The following is a 17871-nucleotide window of genomic DNA, read 5'->3' as shown; positions in this document are numbered from 1 at the left end:
CCAATTTGCCTGGGGTGGGATTGTTTTTGCTCATGGGTTGTGTTATGAATCCTGTTGGTGGTGTTTCCCCAACATAATGCCACATTGTTTCTCTCTGTTATTAAAAGACTTTTGCTACACTCAGACTATGTGCTTGCGAGAGGGGAAGTATTGCCTCTTGGAGGCGCCCAGCGGGGGTGGTATATATTTGTCCCAGGTCACTGGGTGGGGGCTCGAGCCGGTTTGCATTGTGTTATTGGAATGGAACCCCTAGATATTGAACCCGGCCCTTGTTGCTGCCAACTCTGACGGGCAGAAGGGTTACACAAGCAATTCCCTTAGACACTCCAGTTTCCCAGTATCACCACCAGTGCCACTCATTATGGGGACGAATGGTTATGAAAACCAATACCCCAATAAAAGAAAAAAGGTTCTCTCGATCCCAAAGGACCAAGCCCCAGACCCAGGTCAATATACAAGTTAGATCTTACCCACAAATCACGCTGTTGCCAATCCTTTAGAATCTAAAATCTAAATCTTTTATTCACAAAAGAAAGAAATATATATGAGAGCTAAAATTGGTTAAATGGAATCAGTTACATACAGTAATGGCAAAGCTCTGGTTCAGGCTTGTAGCAGTGATGGAATAAACTGCAGGTTTAAATTAAGTCTCTGAGTACATCCACATCTGGGATGGGTCATACAGTTCTTTGTTCAGAGCTTCAGTGTAGCATAGTTCCTCCAGAGGTCAGAAGCAGGACTGAAGATAAAATGGAAGGGTTTTCAGGGCCTTTTATATTCTCTGCCTGTGGAAGGACCCCTTTTGTTCTTACTGCGGAAAATGACAGCAGCAAGATGGAGTCTGGAGTCACATGGGCAAGTCACATGTCCATGCATGACTCAGTTTGCAGGCCAACGCCATTGTTTACGTGTTAGTTTGAACATTCCCAGGAAAGCTCAGATGTGGATTGGCGTCTCCCAGAGTCATTGTCAGTTACGTGTTTCTTGATTGGGCACTTACTGAGAACAGTCCTTTCTCAAGAAGCTGACCAAAAGCTTCACTAAGGCTACTTAAAATCAAAACACACTGAGATACAAGTACATAGCCAATATTCATAACTTCAACTACAAAAATGTTACACACATACAGACAGCATAACCATAACCAGAAAATCATAACCTTTTCATAGACATCTCACACAACAACCTTTGTACAATATTTGCTGCAAATATATAATAGTGGTTGCAACAATGATCTATGTGGTCATAGTTTATGTCAATAATGTCACATAAGGAAAAAATGGAAAAGCTTAAAGGAAACAAGTAACCCCACTCTGTGGCACGGGGACGTCACAACCAGCGTCTCTGGAATTTACGGGCAGTTCACAGTCTGTTCCTCACACGTCCCAGGCCTCCTGCCCAGGCCCTGGCTGTGCTGCAGGGATGCTGCGGGTCGGACACTTGCTCTGGCGGTGACCGGTGCTGGGGAGAAGGTGGCAGGACCCATCTCCCCAGCATCGGCCCCCACATCAGGGTTATGGTTTGCTGCCAACTCTGGCCTGCAATGCCTTTTGGCTGGTGGGGTCTTACTGCACTGGGCCCGCTGCCCAGGGTCCTCCTCGCTCTCCCCAGCTGCTCTCCGGACTGCTCCAGCCCCAGTCCCAGCCCCAGCTTCACTCTGCCTCAGCCCCAGCTTCACTCTGCCTCAGCGCAGCTGCTGTTCTGCCTCTGGCGCAGCTCTCTGGGCTGCTCCTCTGGCTCTGGCTGCCGTGGCTCTGCTCCCAGCACAGCGCTGAACCCTGGCCTGCTTCTCTCGCTCTGGCTGTTGTGGCTCTAGCTCGGCCCCTATGGGCAGACAGAGGATGGGACCCCGCTCTCCTTACTCCCTCATTGGCCTGCCTGCTTTGTCAATCAGGCAGATCTGGAGCATTTGCCTCTCCCCATTGGTCCTGGGGACTGTCAGTCCAAGGTCTTGGTTTCTCATCTGCAATTCCCCTTTCCTTTGTTACTGGGAGGGCCAACCAAAAATCCTCATTGAGTTTCAGTAAGGGGACAACAGTCCCCCTTACATCAGCAACAGCAGCCACCCCTGACATTGTGTCTACACACATCTCTGCCTCTGCATGCCCACAACCCAGCAGCCTACATCCCCCCTCTGCCCCTCTCCTCTCCCCTAGCTCACAGGCTTGGTGCTGGGAACTGAGGGGGAGGCGGTGGCAGGCAGATGATTCCCCAGGCCATCCTTATAGGAACACACCTGGGGGCTGGTCAGCGCTGGGAGGGGACAGGCTCCTCCATGGGTGTCACTGTCAGGAACAGAGATTCCCTCCAGCCTGAGCTGGGACTGGGCAGATTATCAAGGGAGATGTGTTTCTAAATCCCTCTTTGTAACCAGTATAAAAATAAGGGTGGAGCGTTCCGGAGAAAGTGTCAGTGAAAGTGAAGAGATGGGACTTGTCAGTCACATTGTAAAATGAGACCTCTCCTGCCTCATAGTCCAGGAAAATCCCTACCCGGCTGGGCCTGACGCTCATGGACAGTGGCGTTAAATGGGAGGTGAGGGCCTTATATTCCTTATATCTCAGACACACTGTCCAGAATCCATTCTCAGGTGATAGGTAAATCTTCCCCTTCCTTGTCACAGATTCTGTACAAACCCCCAGAGTCCAGTTTGTTTTGTCTCCCACCTCCACCTCCCAGTAATGCCTCCCTCCTGTCAATTTGTTAAAGCCCAGAAAACAGGATAAGTATCAAATCTCTTAATATTGTCAGGCAGATCCTGTTGTTTGTCTTCGTATGTCACAGTTTTCTGATCCTCAGACAGGATGAGGCTGGGATGAGCCGTGTCTGGATCCAGAGTCACATCCACTGGGGAGAGAGTCCACAGAGTCAGTGCTGGAGGCAGGGGCTGGTCACTGGGATCAAAGGGAAATTAACCTGTGTCCCCATTAATTGCTGTGACACAAGGTTGCTGGCCATTTAAGGGGAGTCAGGGCCCCATCTAAGGCCAAGGGGGCAGGGGAAGGAGAGGAGATGGAAAGAGGGGCAGGTTCTTGTGAGGGACATAGGAGAGGGGAGGGACAAGCATCAGGGAAGGGGAGCGGATGGGAAGGGAAGGGGGAGATCTCCATGGAGTAGTGGGGCAGGCATCAAGGAATCAGAAAGGATAGGAGGGGAGTAGTGGGGATTGCAGAGAAGAGAGGGATAAAGGCTGGCAGAGGAAGGGGACAGATGTCAGGGAGGCAGAGGGGGGAAGGGCAGGCTGCAGGAACAAGGGTGGTGGTGGTGAGGGAAGAGGAAAGACAGGTGCCAGGGGGCAGAGGGAAGGTGCTCAGGGGTGGGGCAGGAGGTAGGAATTTGGGGCAGTAGCAAGGGACCTGGAGGGGCAGGTGCTGTGGGAGTTGCAGAGAGGGGTGGATGCCAGGGGGACATGGAGGACATTGAAGTGGGGTCTAGAGGCCACTCAGGCTAGTTCCCTGTTGTGCCAGGCACTGCACAGAGGTGGATCTTTGCTTATGTCTGAGTGACTGAGGAGCACAGACCCCAGTGACTGCACAAAAAGAGCTTGGGCCTAAGTCCCTGGTTTCAGCTCCACTGGGATGTGATCTTTTAAAAGTCATGGAAGACAGAAGAGATTCCAGAAGACTGGAAAAGGGCAAATATAGTGTCAATCTATGAAAAGGGGAATAAGGACAACCTGGGGAATTACAGACCATTTAGCTTTCAGAGTAGCAGCCATGTTAGTCTGTATCCGCAAAAAGAAAAGGAGTACTGTGGCACCTTAGAGACTAACAAATTTATTTGAGCATAAGCTTTCGTGAGCTACAGTTCACTTCATGGGATGCATGATGGAGCAAATAATTAAACAATCAATTTGCAAACATCTAGAAGATAATTAGGTGATAAGTAACAGTCAGCATGGATTTGCCAAGAACAAATTTTGTTAAACCAACCGGATAGCTTTCTTTGACATAGTAACATGCCTTTGGATAGGGGGAAGCGGTAGATGTGGTATATCTTGATTTTAGTTAGGGTTTTGAAACTGTCTTGCACAACCTTCTCATAAACAAACTAGGGCAATACAACCTAGATGGAGTTACTATAAGTTGGGTGTGTAACTGGTTGAAAAACAATTCCCAAAAAGTAGTTATTGTTGGTTCACAGTCAGGCTGGAAGGGCATAATGAGTGGGGTCCTGCAGGGATCAGTTCTGGGTCCGGTTCTGTTCAATATCTTCATCAATGATTTAGATAATGGCATAGAAAGCACACTTATAAAGTTTGCAGATGATACGAAGATGGGAGGGGTTGCAAGTGCTTTGGAGAATAGGATTATAATTCAAAATGATCTGGACAAACTGGAGAAATGGTCTGAAGTAAATAGGATGAAATTCAATAAGGAAAAATACAAACTACTCTACTTAGGAAGGAACAATCAGTTGCACACATACAAAATGGGAAATGACTACCTAGGAAGGAGTACTGCAGAAAGGGATCTGGGGGTCATAGTAGATCACAAACTAAATATGAGATACCAGAAAAAGAAAAGAAGAACAGTGTTACTCTGTTATCTCATGTTTCAGCCTAGCAGCCGTGTTAGTCTGTATTCGCAAAAAGAAAAGGAGTACTAGTGGCACATTAGAGACTAACCAATTTATTTGAGCATAAACTTTCGTGAGCTACAGCTCACTTCATCGGAATACAGACCTCTCTGGGTGGAGACACTTTCACACTGGCTCAGGAATCGGTGCTGGGAGATCCCACTGACCAGGAGGCCGAGGGCTCTCACTCCCCTGCCCTGGGGAATGAAGGGAGGGACTCTGGGGCTGCTGTTCTTTATCCCAGAACGTGCTTTGTGTGTATAAAAAGATCTTCTACACTTTCCACAGTATGCATCCGATGAAGTGAGCTGTAGCTCACGAAAGCTTATGCTCAAATAAATTGGTTAGTCTCTAATGTGCCACTAGTACTCCTTTTCTTTTTGCGAATACAGACTAACACGGCTGCTAGGCTGAAACATGAGATAACAGAGTAACACTGTTGCAAAAAAAGCAAACATCATTCTGGAATACATTATCAGGAGTGTTGTAAGCAAGACTTAAGAAGAAATTCTTCCGCTCTACTCCATGCTGATTAGGCCTCAACTGGAGTATCGTATCCAGTTCTGCACACCACACTTCAGGAAAGATGTGGACAAATTGGAAAAAGTCCAGAGAAAAGCAATAAAAGCGATTAAAGGTCTAGAAAACATGACCTATGAGGGAAGATTGAAAAAACTGGGTTTGTTTAGTCTGGAAAAGAGAAGACTGACAAGGGAGATGATAACAGTTTTCATGTACTGTACATAAAAGGTTGTTACAAGGAAGCGGGAGAAAATTGTTGTTCTTAACCTCTGAGGCTAGGACAAGAAGCAATGGGTTTAAATTGCAACAAGGTCGGTTTAGGTTGGACATTAGGAAAAACTTCCTGACTCTCAGGGTGGTTGAGCACTGGAATCACTTGCCTAGGGAGGTTGTAGCATCTCCATCACTGGAGATTAAGAGCAGATTAGACAAACACCTGTCAGGGATGTTCCAGATAATACTGAGTCCTGCCATGAGTGCAGGGGACTGGGCTGGATGACCTCTCGAAGTCCCTTCCAGCCCTAGGATTCTATTGGTCTATTCTATTATTCTAAAACTCCTGCTGACCCTGTTGGCACTGAAACTCACTCAGAGCCTAAGTTTGTGCAGTAAAAGTTCCCTCAGTGCCTGTGTTTCTCCCATCTCACCATGCACACAGCTAGCTCCTTCTAGGCATGTGGACGCCTATCCCCTGCCTGAGCCCCACCATGATCAACGGACTGGAGAAGACACATTTTCAGCCACCTCACTCGTGTGCCAGGCCCAGTTTGGTAGGTGTGCTCAGGGGCTGTCTATCAGATCGGGTCCCTCAGGCGAGGTCACAGAGAACAGCCGGTGGGGAAGGGCTTGCCTCATAAATTTTAGCCTAGTGGTTAGGATGTGGGGGACTCTTGGTTTAACTCCACCTCTGCCAGAGGGTGAGAAGGGATTTGAATAGGGCTTAGGACAGTGCTCTACTCACTGGGCTATGCTGATGAGGGGTGTGCCTCAGTCTCTCCTGTTGACGATGTTCCAAGGTGGATAAATAATTAAAGAGTCATTGGAGCAGGGGCACTAGCTTCTTGCTCTCCTACCTCACAGATGGGTGCCCAAACCACCAAGCTGTAGACTCATTCTCAAATTCACTCTCTGGTCCAATGACCTTTAATTATTTAATCCACAGTGCAACAGCTTCAACAAGGGAGAGTGTGGAAGGCCCAAAACAGCCTCTCTCATACCCAGAGGGTTAAGGTAACTCACCTGAGAGGTAGGTGATCCCTGTTCAAATCCTTATCTCCCCCCAAGCAGATGGGGGAATTGAACCAGGACCACCCACATCCCAGGTAAGTGCTTTAAGCACAGGGCTAAAAGTTATAAGGGAGGCAGCACCAACTGAAGCTCTTCTGGCTGTTTTGTGCGGCGTGAAGAAGGCATCCAATTCATTCCCACAAGAAGTGGTGTAGGTGTCTAAGCCGCCTGACTCCAGTCGAGGTGTTCCCTTTTGTGGCTGACTAAGCAGAGGTAGATACCCGTCTCCGTGAGAGTGACAGGTCTTAGCAGACCCCCTTGTCATCAGTATCTCCCATTGGTTAGCTAATGTAATAACTAGCCTAGTGTGCTGGCATTTGTGAATCACAGCCTGAGACGCCAGTCTCTTACCATTCGTTCTGCAGGGAGCCTGGACACCTAACTAAGGCTTTGTGAGATGCAGTGTTGTTCCTGTGATTAAATATTAGGCACTGGAAGTGCTCAGCATCAGAACACCTGTGTCTCTTTGGGGATCCGGGCCTTTGGGTTTAAAATACAAGACATTTCACAAAGCCAAACACTCTATTTTCTCCCTGTGCCCGGCCAGATTGGCCTGCAATGTCCAAAGTTTTCTTCCCAGGCTGGAGCGCACTAAGGAAAAATTGCAGGTGGGAAGCAGTTTAATTTCACAGTCAGAGGGGGTCAAGATCAGAGTTAATATGGGAAGCATCTCCATAGTTCTGAAGTCACAACCACAATCAAAAAACCCTTGGGATCTAGACTCCCCAGCTTTACCAGCAGAGTGTGTGAGTCCCCTCCATGGAGATCTCTGGGTCGTGGCACTGACATGCTGCCCGGTGAGTCTGTAGGGCTCGTGTGCTCCTCAAACAGCTGCTCCTGGATGGGGCTGCCCAGACACTCCCCACAGAGTTTACAGGCTCCGCGGGCCCCGACGGGAAGAGGTTTCTCTGAGACCCTGAGCTCTGACAGGTTTCAGAGTAACAGCCGTGTTAGTCTGTATTCGCAAAAAGAAAAGGAGTACTTGTGGCACCTTAGAGACTAACCAATTTATTTGAGCATAAGCTTTCGTGAGCTACAGCTCACTTCATCGGATGCATACTGTGGAAAGTGTAGAAGATCTTTTTATACACACAAAGCACGTTCTGGGATGAAGAACAGCAGCCCCAGAGTCCCTCCCTTCACTCCCCAGGGCAGGGGAGTGAGAGCCTTCGGCCTCCTGGTCAGTGGGATCTCCCAGCACCGATTCCTGAGCCAGTGTGAAAGTGTCTCCACCCAGAGAGGTCTGCACACCTGGCAAATACACAGATGTTCCCTGCTCCACTCATGGCGCCCCAGGGCTTGGCCACAGGAGAAAGCATCACAGGGTTAATTTAAATCACTTTGAACACTGCTGTAGTGATCCCAGAGAAAACCCCTGTGTGACTGTCTCAGCGTCATGCGGACGTGACTCATTGGGTTTAACTTTGTGGCGGAGTGCTCTCCATAGACTCCGGTACTCCACTTCTCGGAGAAGAGTAAGAGAAGTCGATGGGATGCCACAGTGCAGTGAAGACACCGTGGTAAGTCGACCTAAGCTATGTCGACTCCAGTTACGTTATTCACTTAACTGGAGCAGTGTAACTTGGGTCAACTCAAGTTGCAGTGGGGGAGGTTTAGGATGGATATTAGGAAAAACTTTTTCACTAGGTGGGTGGTGAAACACTGGAATGCGTTGCCTAGGGAGGTGGTGGAATCTCCTTCCTTAGAAGTTTTTAAGGTCAGGCTTGACAAAGCCCTGGCTGGGATGATTTAACTGGAGATGGGTCCTGCTTTTGATCAGGGGGTTGGACTAGATGACCTCCTGAGGTCCCTTCCAACCTTGATATTCTATGATTCTATGATTCTATGGTTGGGATAGTGTAGGCAAGGCCCTAGATGTGACACCCATGGCAGCAGCAGGGCAGAAGCCTGGGTGACTGCACCTGGCTGGAGAAAGCAACTGCTGGTGAGAGAGAACAAAGGTACAGTCTGACCCGACCCAGATCCAGGAAGGAGGGCTGAGGACTCCTGACTCAAGGAGAGGGAGGAGTTAGAGTAAGAGCTGGGGCTGAAACCCAGCAAAGAGTAAGAGCTGGGGCTGAAACCGAGCAAAGAAATTATCTTATTTTGACGTTTATTTGGACTCAAAGTAGATGCCAGCAGGGGACTTTTGTCTCAGACCTTTTGGATTGTAATTTAAGGAGCACTGAAGAGGGGAAGCTGAGGGAAGGCACTTGTTGCAGGGTCACCATGAGCCAGCTTGGGGGGCGCGGTTCATGGTCCTACCCCATAACGAGTGCAAAAGTGGCACCTGTTTAACTGAACTGTTACCACTTCCCCATGCAGACAGAGCCTCACTCTCTGCAGTCTGTCTGTGTGGGCCCCTCACTACAGTGTCTGACCCCAGCGGAGCCTGTGTCACTGAGTGAGAACCTGGAGTGAACACTGAGCACAGGGTGCTGTGCCTCCCGCCTGGTTCCCAGAGTCCCTGTTCCAGCTCTCAGGCTGCTCCTGCTCCCCAGCAGCCTCCAGCTCCCCCTGATCTCAGGCTGCATCTGCCCTGCACCATGCCCTGGGGGTACAGAGTCCCCTGCTGGCTGGATGCTGAACTGAGGGTGATGCAGGGCCCAGTATGGAGCCAACACGGTCACTACAGTACTCTCTGTCAGACCCAGAAAGGCAAAGGACAGGCCCAGGGACTGGGCGGCCCCACACTGGGACCCTCACACCAGCTCCCCCTAGGATTTGCTGCTCCCCATGATGAGCCTTGTCTGCATTCAGACTAGGAGCCCATCCAGGGCCGGCAGCCCCTTGTTCTGTCTCTGCAGTGCCTGGCTCACTCGTGGGCACTATATCAATAATGATTCCTACTGCCCAGCCCCTAAGGGCTGCATGACAGCGAGGGGCCTTACCCATTGCAGATGGGGACCCTGGGGCATAGGGAGTGTGGGGTGCTTGGGAGAGGAGCAAGTAGGGGGCACTCGGGAGAGGGACGAGCAGGGGGCGCTCGGGAGAGGGGGCAGAGAGGGGCAAACAGGGAGGCTCAGAAGAGGGGGTGGGTGGTGGAGCCTCGGTGGGGTAGGGCCGCAGTCTGGGCACTGTTGCCCCCACTTCTAGGAAGCTTCTAGTGCTTGTGCGTAAGCCACCCCAAATGGAAGACTTACACATTGCCTGTGTCAATTCTCCTCCCCACCCACATGTAAAGGAAACCCAGAACAGTAACTTTCACTGACCAGTGAATCTCTCCAGCATTTCCTTCATGTCAAGGCAGATTTTATACACATTCTTCAGGGCAGGAGAAACAGCTTCTGGATCCTGGAGTGTCACATTCTCACTCCTGTGAAGAAAACGTCTCATCATCACTTGGCTGCTCTGCGCACACATTGCTCACAGGAATAGAAGGAGAAATGGAAATGGGAACACACCTGATCAATGTGCTTTTCACATCCTGAAAGGAGACAGAGAGTCAGAGAGCTGGGTTAACACCACATGCAAAAATCCTGAGTGACTTTCCACACTTGATCAGAATTAATTCACAACATTTAACACATCAGGGCCAGACTCTTTTGTGTAGGATATTCAGCAGTGATCGCTGATTTCAGGTGCCCCGTTTACCCTGGTTCTGATTCTCAAAGGAGCTGCGTGTCATGTGACAATGGCGAAGAATGTGATGTTTTGTGAACACTGAACAAGCAGCTTTGTTGGAACAAAAGCAGCAACATCCCTAACGTGCCTCTGTCTGTCCCTCCACTTCCCTGTAGAGCTTCCACCCAAACTGTCTCCAGTCTCCCTCCTGTCCAGCTTCCTGCTGCAAATCTAAGGAGACAGTGCACAGATCCTCACCCTGAGCAGCTGCAGCTCTCATCGCTTCAGCTGGCGTGTGAGTGCTCAGCTCTTCCCAGTATCAGGCCCCAGGTGTCTCAGGTTGGCACCCATTGATGGAGGCCCCCAGCATGAATGGCCAGTGATGAGAGTCTCGACCCTTTCATTTCATTAGTTTGAGAGCTCACTCTGGGTTGTGGCTCCCCCTTCTGCCCCGCCCCCCACCCCCCTTCCCCGCATGGCTCAGAATCTCTGCTCATCAGCCACATTGGGCCAAGATCCAGCAATCACAGAAGGAACCACATCAGCCCCCTGCTCCTTCCGTTCCATCCCTTTGACCGGCAAAGCCCCCATTGCATCTCTCTTTCCCTCTAACACAGACTGTGCGTGTCAACGCTGACAGGGCCTCGTGCCTGGGCCTTTGTTTGTGTTGGGAAACTGTCAGACCAGGCACTGGAAATAGGATTTGTCACTAATTCCTGGGATCTAGTCACTGACTGGAGAGTTTAATGCTGCAGGGGTGGATGGGGAGAATGTTAACAGTCCCACTTTCAGCAGCTCAGCAGCCGGTTGCTGGCATTTCTCTTTTACTTCTGTGATCAGCTGCTGCAAAGCGGCACTCTGCTCTGAGAGCTTTGTTATATTGGAAGAATTTCTCTGTGGCAGAAAAGGTCATCCAGGAGGCTTGAAGAGCAGGAGAGCAGAGAAATGGCACCTTTTGTGGGCAATGATGATGAATTTGTTGAAAACTAAAATCATAGGTGGTGTGCCTCAAATTTTTTGAGCAATTTGTAGCTTGCAGGGTAATTTGTAGTTTCCCAACAGACAACGAATTTCAATCTTGCTGACAGTGACTGGTCTGAAGCCATATGGACTGCCACATGATTTATTGTCTCCAACTGTGCCAAGAACTGCCAAGTATGCCACAATTACTGCCACAATGTGGGAACACTTTTCTCCTACATCATCAGTGATAGCAGAACAATTTCAGTTCCATCAGCAAGATCAGGGAACTGGAAAATCAGTAGCACAGTTTGTTGCTTCTCTAAGGATGTTGTCAGAGCACTGTCAGTTCAGACAAACATTAAGTGATGCCTTGTATGACCAATTTATCTCTGAATTATGCAATGACCAGGTTCAGAAGACGTTACTGACTATGTCACTGTTTACATTCAAGAAGGCTGTTGAGGTGACTGTTGCCATGGAAACCGCAAAGAAGGATTTTCTGGACATTAGTATGAACTGAGGAGTTCATATTCTGAATTAGTGAGACAGAGGACCATGGGAACATGAAGAATTTCCATGGGGCTATAGTGCACAAACTACACTTGCGGAGAAGGATTACTGGGCATGCCAGGCCATTTGTTAGAACTGCCAGAAGAGAGGACACATCGCTGTGACCTGTCACACAGTTCAGAGACCAGCAACACATAGTAACTGTACATCCAAGAAGACACCTATGAAGACTGAACCTAAGAAATGATGGAAGTTGGGAATTCATAATGTGGAAAAAGACAAGAGCTGTAGGGACACTGATCAAGATTTCAGAGTGGTAGCCGTGTTAGTCTGTATCAACAACAAAAAAAACCAAGGAGTACTTGTGGCACCTTAGAGACTAACAAATTTATTTGGGCATAAGCTTTCGTGCATGCATCCGATGCAGTGGGTTTTAGCCCACGAAAGCTTATGCCCAAATAAATTTGTTAGTCTCTAAGGTGCCACAAGTAATCCTGGGTTTTTTAAATCAAGATTTAGCACTTCATGTTTTATCAGAAGCTGGAGTCAAGGATGGCATCTGACTGAAGCAGTTCCTACAAGAATGGAGCTTGATACTGTTTCATTGATTTCTGTATCTGCCTATCACTAGATATTGCCACAAGTTCCTCTGGAAGAAACGTCCACTTTGTTATACTGGGGAAAAATTAGTCCAAAAAAGGGATATGCCAGGTAAAAGTTCAACTAGATGACCAATCAGTTATTTTACCTTTTTATGTGATTGAAGGAAAGTATCCACCATTATTTGGAAGATCTTGACTTGAGAAGCTCAAGATGAATTGGATCAAGATCAAAGTGATCACAAAAGTACCTCAAAATCTTCAGGAAATACTGGACAGACATTCTAAAGTTTTTGAAAGAACTTAGACAGATAAACGTCTCAGGGAAGCTCACTGACAGCCAGCCAAAATATTGCAAGCCCAGAGCTGTGCCTTATACTCTGAAGCATCTGGTGGAAGCTGATTTCATAGATTCATAGATTCATAGATATTTAGGCCAGAAGGGACCATTATGATCATCTAGTCTGACCTCCTGCACAATGCAGGCCACAGAATTTCACCCACCACTCCTAAAAAAGACCTCACACCTATATCTGTGCTATTGAAGTCCTCAAATTGTAGTTTGAAGACCTCAAGGAGCAGAGAATCCTCCAGCAAGTGACCCGTGCCCCATGCTACAGAGCAAGGCAAAAAACCTCCAGGGCCTTCCAATCTGCCCTGGAGGAAAATTCCTTCCCGACCCCAAATATGGCGATCAGCTAAACCCTGAGCATATGGGCAAGATTCATCAGCCAGATACTACAGAAAATTCTTTCCCAGGTAACTTGGATCTTACCCCATCTAAAAACCCATCACAGGCCATTGGGCCTATTTACCATGAATATTTAATTACCAAAACCATGTTATCCCATCATACCATCTCCTCCATAAACTTATCGAGTTTAATCTTAAAGCAAGATAGATCTTTTGCCCCCACTACTTCCCTCGGAAGGCTATTCCAAAACTTCACTCCTCTGATGGTTAGAAACCTTCGTCTAATTTCTAATCTAAATTTCCTAGTGGCCAGTTTATATCCATTTGTTCTTGTGTCCACATTGGTACTGAGTTTAAATAATTCCTCTCCCTCTCTGGTATTTATCCCTCTGATATATTTATAGAGAGCAATCATATCTCCCCTCAACCTTCTTTTAGTTAGGCTAAACAAGCCAAGCTCCCTAAGTCTCCTTTCATAAGACAAGTTTTCCATTCCTCGGATCATCCTAGTAGCCCTTCTCTGTACCTGTTCCAGTTTGAATTCATCCTTCTTAAACATGGGAGACCAGAACTGCACACAGTATTCCAGGTGAGGTCTCACCAGTGCCTTATATAACGGTACTAAAACCTCCTTATCCCTACTGGAAATACCTCTCCTGATGCATCCCAAGATGACATTAGCTTTTTTCACAGCCATATCACATTGGCAGCTCATAGTCATCCTATGATCAACCAATACTCCAAGGTCCTTTTCCTCCTCCGTTACTTCTAGTTGATGCGTCCCTAGCTTATAACTAAAATTCTTGTTATTAATCCCTAAATGCATGACCTTACACTTCTCACTATTAAATTTCATCCTATTCCTATTACTCCAGTTTACAAGGTCATCCAGATCCTCCTGTAGGGTATCCCTGTCCTTCTCTAAATTAGCAATACCTCCCAGCTTTGTATCATCTGCAAACTTTATTAGCACACTCCCACTTTTTGTGCCCAGGTCAGTAATAAAAAGATTAAATAAGATTGGTCCCAAAACTGATCCTTGAGGAACTCCACTGGTAACCTCCCTCCAACTTGACAGTTCACCTTTCAGTAGGACCCGTTGTAGTCTCCCCTTTAACCAATTCCCTATCCACCTTTCAATTTTCCTATTGATGCCCATCTTATCCAATTTAACTAATAATTCCCCATGTGGCACAGTATCAAACGCCTTACTAAAATCTAAGTAAATTAGATCCACTGCGTTTCCTTTATCTAAAAAATCTGTTACTCTCTCAAAGAAGGAGATCAGGTTGGTTTGGCACTATCTACCTTTTGTAAAACCATGTTGTATTTTGTCCCATTTACCATTGACTTCAATGTCCTTAACTACCTTCTCCTTCAAAATTTTTTTGGACCATTCAGTGAACATTGGAATCCTGTCACCAGTTTCACACAGTGAGTGGTCTACACCCATTGTACCAGTGATCAGGAAAGACTCAGTCTTAATATGTGGAGATTTCAAAGTGATGCTTAATCCAGTTTTATGTGCAGATTAGTAACCACTACCTCACACTGAAGATTTATTAACTACTTTTAGTGGTAGACAGTGTTTCAGTAAATTGGATTTGCTCAATGCATTCCTACAAATGGAGATTGTGAGATATTTGCAAGATGCTGGCTCAGTCAACACACAAAAAGTCTTATTTTGTTATAAAAGGTTGCCTTTTAGTATCACATCAGCACCTGCCCTGATCTAGAAAGCCATGGATGAGATTCTGAAGGGACTGAATGGAGTTCAGTGTTACTTGGGTGACATCTTTGTTACACGAAAGGATCAAGGGAATTATCTGTGAAATTTGGGTTCTGCTTTGACACATTTGGAAGACCATGGACTAAGGATTTTTCAAGACAATTGTGAGTTTTTCAAATCTTCAGATGAATACCTTGGATATGTAATTGATGCCCTGGGCTTAAGGAAATCACCAGAGAAGAGGAGATGGTTCTTGAAGCACCACTGGCAGAGAACATGTCACAGTTATGTTCATTCTTAGGACTGCTTAACTGCTGCAGTAAATTTCTTCCTAATCTGGTGACAGTTTTGGCATCTTTAAGAGTGTGTGCATGCATTTAATGAAGTAAAGAAACTGTTGACGTTCTAATGCACATTGATGTTTTGATTCCATTGTAAGTGGTTTGTGATGCTTCACCATATGGAGTGGGCACAGTTCTCGCCAACATTTTTCCTAATGGTATAGAGAAACCAATTACCTTTGCACCACAAACACTCATCACTTCTGAGAAGAGCTATATGCAAATAGAGCTAAGAGCTCTCAGCATTATCTTTGGTATTTGGCTGTTCCATACCTACCTATATGGTAGACTAGTGGGTTAGCAGGGGTCCCTCTCCTTCTGGGTCAGTGGGAGGCCACTCCGCCTCACTACATAACTGAGCGTCACCCACAATCAGGGAATTAGCAGAGCACTACAGACTATATGGCTCTGGCCTGCAGTCTGGGCAGATCCACAAATGAGTCTCGGGGTCCCAGACCCCCAAGTAGGGCGGGTCAAGAAACTGTCTATGCCTCTGGCCTGCAGTCAGGGCAGAGCAGCAAACAGTTATGAGCCCAAGCCCTCCGTCAGGGTGGGGCAGCAAGGAGTCTGTGGCTCTGTGTAGAACGGCAAGAGGGTTGGGTATCCGAGCTCCAGCAGATGGCCAACAAATGCAGGCCTCTTGGCCTAGCAAGGGGAGACTGCCACCTCAGGGGTGAAGTGGCAGCGGGGCCCAGGCCCACCCGACTCCATCAAGCCCCGACCCAGGGCCCTAACAGTGGTGGAGTATTCCACCACTGGGTCAGCAGGGAATCCAGCTGCAACTCGCTGAGCAGGTCTCCGGCAGCAATACAGCCAGACTGGGGTCGGCTGCCTCTGAGCCACTTCCTACACTCCCCGTAGATCCCCGTTGGATCCGCGGGTGGTCCTCCAGTTTGTTGGGGTAGAAGTCCAGTGCCAGTCCCAGCGACTCCTCAATGCCTTGGTCAGTGCATGGCTCCAGAAGCTCTGGTCACTCCTCAGCTCAGCAGCGGTCCGCTGAAGTCTCCCAGCTCAGGAGAGGTCAAGAGGCATCTATCTCCTTCAGCAGCTGCAGCCCAACTGAGCTCCACGACCAGCCCTATATACTTCTTGTCCCACCCCCTGACTTCCAGTGGGAGGGGTGAGCATGGTCTGGCTCTGCCCACCTGAGTTTGGAGAGTGGTCCCTCTGCCTCTGGCTCAGTGAGAGGCCACTTCGCCTCACTACACACACACACCCCTTAAGTCCATCTCCTGGTCTTCATGGCTGCCATCCTGACTCCCCCCAGGTCAGACAGAAAATCTGTGTTAGTGTTATCCTTACCTGCTGAGCGTCAGACAGTAAAGGCAAATTGCTGGAGGATGCGATACCATCTCATCAATCTGGCATTGGTACTTTTCGTGGTATTTAGCCATTTTAAGGCTTTGTGGTTGGTGATCAGTATGAAAGGGAAGATAGTATCTGAGGGTGTCAATAGCCCATTTAACAGCCAGGGCCTCCTTCTGTATAACTGAATAGTTACATTCTCGGGGCGGGGAGAGCTTCCCACAGACATAGAGGGTGGGATGCTCTTCTCTATCCAACTCCTGGGAGAGGGCTGCCCTGAGCCCCACCTCTGAAGCATCGATTTGGACCAGGAACTCACAGTTGAAATAGCCCAACTTGATTGTCATGCACATTGTGTAAAGAGTTGTCACTTTGGATGGGCTATCACCAGCAGGAGAGTGAATTTGTGTGGGGGGGTGGAGGGTGAGAAAACCTGGATTTGTGCTGGAAATGGCCCACCTGATGATCACTTTAGATAAGCTATTACCAGCAGGACAGTGGGGTGGGAGTAGGTATTGTTTCATGTTCTCTGTGTATATATAAAGCCTGCTGCAGTTTCCACGATATGCATCTGAGGAAGTGAGCTGTAGCTCACGAAAGCTTATGCTCTAATAAATTGGTTAGTCTCTAAGGTGCCACAAGTACTCCTTTTCTTTTTACAGTTGAAATCGCGGCTGAAGAGCACGAGTTCCCTACACAGGCTTTCCTTGAGGGCTCAGAACATATCTTCACATTCTGCTGACCAGCGTACCAACATGGGAGGTCCTTGGTTAAGAATGCCATGAGGGGTGCTGCAATGGATTCAAACTGGGGCACAAAGTGTCAGTAATACCCAGCTAAGCCCAGAAACTGTCATACATGTCACAACAAGGTACACACCTGATGGATCAGCCGGGAAGTGAAGTTGGTCTCTTGATCCATGAGAATCTCAGGGGGAAGGCCCACACAAGAGAATACCTTCACCAGTTCTGCTGCAATGGAAGTGTTCCATAGTGGGATGGCCTCGGGAAAGTGAGTGGCATAATCGATCAGTATGAGGCTATCCTGGAACCCCACATTACTCTTCAGGAGAGGGCCCACCAGGTCCATCGCAATTTGCTCAAAGGGATCCCTGACCATGGGTAAAGGGATCAAGGGTGCTTTCGCCACCCTGACGGAGACAGCTAGTTGGCACTCAGGGCATAAGGTGAACTAGACCTTTATCTCCTGATGGACTCCAGGGCAGAAGAAGCATGACAGAACTCAGGCCAGGTTTTTCTCTTGTCCCAGGTGGCCAGCCATGGAAATGTCGTGGGCAAGCTTCAAGATGGCCTTCTTATGATCGTGGGGGACAACCAACTGGGTCCAGACTTCCTGAGTTTGGGAGTTCTGATTAACATGGTAGAAGTGATTGCCTGTCAGCTTGAATTGGGTCAATTGTGCAGCCCTCAGGGGATCAGTCACGGCTCGGTTGACCTGGCCTACCTGTTTGTAGGCCCAGCTCAGTGTGGGTTCATCCCTCTGGTTGCAACAAAAATCTGTAAAGGGAGGTCATCATGGGACTCTCCACAGGGAGGCCCAGCATCATCATTGGGACTGGGGGCTCATCAGGGTGTTCCCCTTGGGGTTCTTCAGCCTCCTCCTCTTCTTCCGAAGAAGGCTGTCAAACCCCAGCCAGTCTCATCCCAGGATGACCAGATAGGTGAGGTGGAAGCCAGCCCCAGGTCAACACCCACATCAGTCTGTTAATGGTCAGAGAGATTTAGGCACTGGGATACGATTTTACATCCCTATGGATACA

The 17871-nt window shown here is 48.2% G+C and overlaps 1 protein-coding gene across 1 annotated transcript; it reads right to left on the bottom strand.

Annotated features, from left to right (window-relative positions):
• Positions 1-555: 555 nt before the first annotated feature.
• Positions 556-17180, bottom strand: LOC140898111 (zinc finger protein RFP-like). Its single transcript, XM_073311561.1, is given in 6 exon segments — positions 556-2728; positions 2731-2847; positions 9600-9703; positions 9792-9814; positions 10738-10845; positions 16971-17180. Coding segments are annotated over 6 exon segments (1002 nt in total). The 3' UTR covers positions 556-2288.
• Positions 17181-17871: the final 691 nt, after the last annotated feature.

The sequence above is a fragment of the Lepidochelys kempii genome, chromosome 14 (assembly GCF_965140265.1).
Source record: "Lepidochelys kempii isolate rLepKem1 chromosome 14, rLepKem1.hap2, whole genome shotgun sequence".
Taxonomy (NCBI): domain Eukaryota; kingdom Metazoa; phylum Chordata; order Testudines; family Cheloniidae; genus Lepidochelys; species Lepidochelys kempii.
This window is presented reverse-complemented; position numbering and strand designations above follow the sequence as displayed.